At 46.4% G+C, this 2,631-nt stretch overlaps 1 protein-coding gene across 1 annotated transcript; it reads right to left on the bottom strand.

Moving 5' to 3' along the window:
• Positions 1-594: 594 nt before the first annotated feature.
• On the bottom strand, positions 595-2,406 carry LOC119331993 (GDSL esterase/lipase At3g09930-like). Its single transcript, XM_037605172.1, has 5 exons — positions 2,324-2,406; positions 1,952-2,182; positions 1,471-1,760; positions 1,098-1,374; positions 595-999 (listed from the first exon to the last, which is right to left on the bottom strand). Exons 1-5 carry the CDS (start codon positions 2,376-2,378, stop codon positions 755-757), a joined length of 1,098 nt encoding a protein of 365 aa, XP_037461069.1. The 5' UTR covers positions 2,379-2,406; the 3' UTR covers positions 595-754.
• Positions 2,407-2,631: the final 225 nt, after the last annotated feature.

Genomic DNA, 2,631 nt, shown 5'->3' with positions numbered 1-2,631 from the left:
TAGGATCCACCAACATATGTCGGACTAGCTTGAAGTGAACAATATTTCCTTGTTCCCAGAAAGCATCTCTCTCCCCCTTATCTTGCTTCCCAATACATGAAACAGCAAAGTAAAAGAAACCAACCCCATGAATGTGAAATGCACACATTGCAGCTACAGCGGCAGGGAGCTAAGTGGAAGTTCTCACAGGCAAGACCTGTGCGCTTTTAATTACAGGTATGGGAACGACGGCATAAACACAGCCTTGTTGAGCCGGGGCGTACATGGTGAAGGCAGAATCTGACGGAACAGCCAAGAAGGCCAGACGAATGTATGGGGTGCGGGTGCCAGTGTGTGTCTTTCTGTCTTTGCCACGATAAAAGGCTTGACACCCATCATGTCATGTCAAACACCCGTGCTACCACCACGTGAAGCATTACCCCAATCGACTAAGCTGCAGTCTTTGAGACGAAGGATCGCACATGCAGAAATATATATCTACTCTTTACTCAAATAGTACCAATCATCCAAGCACCTTCTCGTTTGCTGCAACTCCCACGAGCTCCTCAAATAGATAAACACTAGATTCACCATATATAGTACGACCAACTTTCTTAAAACATTAAGGTAACTAGACAAAAGTTCATGGAACACAAGGCAATAAAAACTCACAAGATTCTTCCTAAATACGAATACTATCTATATAAAGCTAACCTAGCAAAAAGATATTGCACCAACAAGCAATGGATCGAGCCAAACCTAAACTACAAAGGCATCATGGAACATAGTCCCGATCTAGGAACTCCCTCAAAGGTTCTTCTAGCGCCTCTATAATAGCTTCCCACCCAGCGGTCGTCGGGTAACTCTCGTCCCAGTAGAAGTTCTTGTCAGGATTCTTGCATAGGTCGTAGAGGCGCTCCCCTGACGGGCTAACCTGTCCACAGTACCCCAGCTCGGTAGAAGCCTCGCAGCAAGGTGTCAGCTTGCGCTTGAAATTGTTTGACTGCTCCGATCCTTCACCTGCATACACATAGTTCCAACAGATGTTGAATAAAATGCATACATGTGAAACCAGATTTAATTTGGATCATGTGTGTGCAGACATATAAAGTACTTACCAGGGGCGTGATTGACGATGTCGGTGAAGGCAGTGTAGAGGTCCAGTATGTGGGCATTATTCTTGTTCCCCATCAGGTGTTCTATATTGTTGTTGTGCACAGTTGCTGCATAGTTAGCCAGAAGGTCGCATGTCGTGTAGTTGTTCGCACTAGTCCGCAAAGGCGTGCAGCCAATGGGATGCATGTTGTTCACTAGTACCTTTCTCACACCTAGCCTCTGTAGCTTCCCCACGTTCTTCGCAATCTCAGTCGTCACGTTCCCAATATAACTATCAATCTGCATGCAAGAGATGTTACTTGGTAAGAAGCTGGGTATATAGTAATTGCATACTGGTTAGTGTTTGCAAGTTTGAGTCTGCTAACTACTACTCACATCATCGAAGCTACTCAAGAAGGCATTGTCGACGTTGGCACCAGTCATGTAGTCACTGCCGGAGATGGAGACGAGAGCGACGGAGCTCTGAAGCTGTTGTTTTGAGATGACCCCAGTATTAAGTAGCCTCGTGAAAGCATTAACCTGTGTGGCAAGGGTCGGCACCTTCTTGTCCGGCACCTCGTAGACGCCAGCACCGCCGAAAGCAAAGGTCATGCCAGATGGGTCGCAAGATAGATGTGGCGTGAGCCTGTACGATGGAGGGGCTTCATTGAGGCCCAAGATCCTTGCTGCAAGGGAAATAAATCAATAAATATGAAGGATTATTTTTAGTACAACACATATAAGATTGTAAGGGTCAGAACTAAATGATCTAGAGCCTTGATATGATGGATTATTTTGGATGGTCTTAGATATAAGGTTGTACGTGCTCAAAAATATTTTTTCTATCTAGCATACCAGTATATATCTAGCTACGTACCGATGAAGTCAGATTGAATCCAATAGTTGGAAAGGCGTCCAGTTGGAACAGGAGTCGCAGATCCACGGGAGTTGAGATAGGAGCCATAGGGATAGCTCCATTGACGCCATGTGTCGGTCTTTGGGAGGTTGCCGTTGTCGACGAAGCCATCGCCGAAGACGAACATGCTGGACCATTGGTTCTTTGACCCCTGATCAGCCGAAGGTGTGCCTCGAGCCTCCACACGAGCCCCTGTAACGTAGATCAATCATGTCTTAGTGCATGCATGAAGAACATGACGTGGTCGAACTAACATGTATACTTGTAGATCGCGCTAGCAAGGAATATCTAAAAGCTAAAGCAAGGCAGTAATGAGTTTATGATGTGCATTACCACCCAATGCAAGGACGACGAGGAGAAGGCAGAAGACGGTCGGCATGAGCTTCATGGTTACGAGGCCCCGGGAGGCGGCTATGGGGAGCTAGATGGTTGTGGCCGTGCATGAGCCTATAGCTATATTTATAGAAGATTTTTCTGGTCGGTAGGTAGGTACGTATTGCACATGGAGTCAGCAATCCCACGTACGTACGCTTGTAGCTATAGCCGCGGCCAGACTAAGAATGCATGCGTCAACGTGGAGACGAAGAAACGTCTTGGGAAACCAATAGATACAAGAATCGTGGGTAGCAAACTTTGAACGA

The sequence above is a fragment of the Triticum dicoccoides genome, chromosome 7A, assembly GCF_002162155.2.
Source record: "Triticum dicoccoides isolate Atlit2015 ecotype Zavitan chromosome 7A, WEW_v2.0, whole genome shotgun sequence".
Taxonomy (NCBI): Eukaryota; Viridiplantae; Streptophyta; class Magnoliopsida; order Poales; family Poaceae; genus Triticum; species Triticum dicoccoides.
The sequence above is the reverse complement of the archived record's forward strand: the minus strand, read 5'-3'. Positions and strand labels throughout refer to the sequence as shown.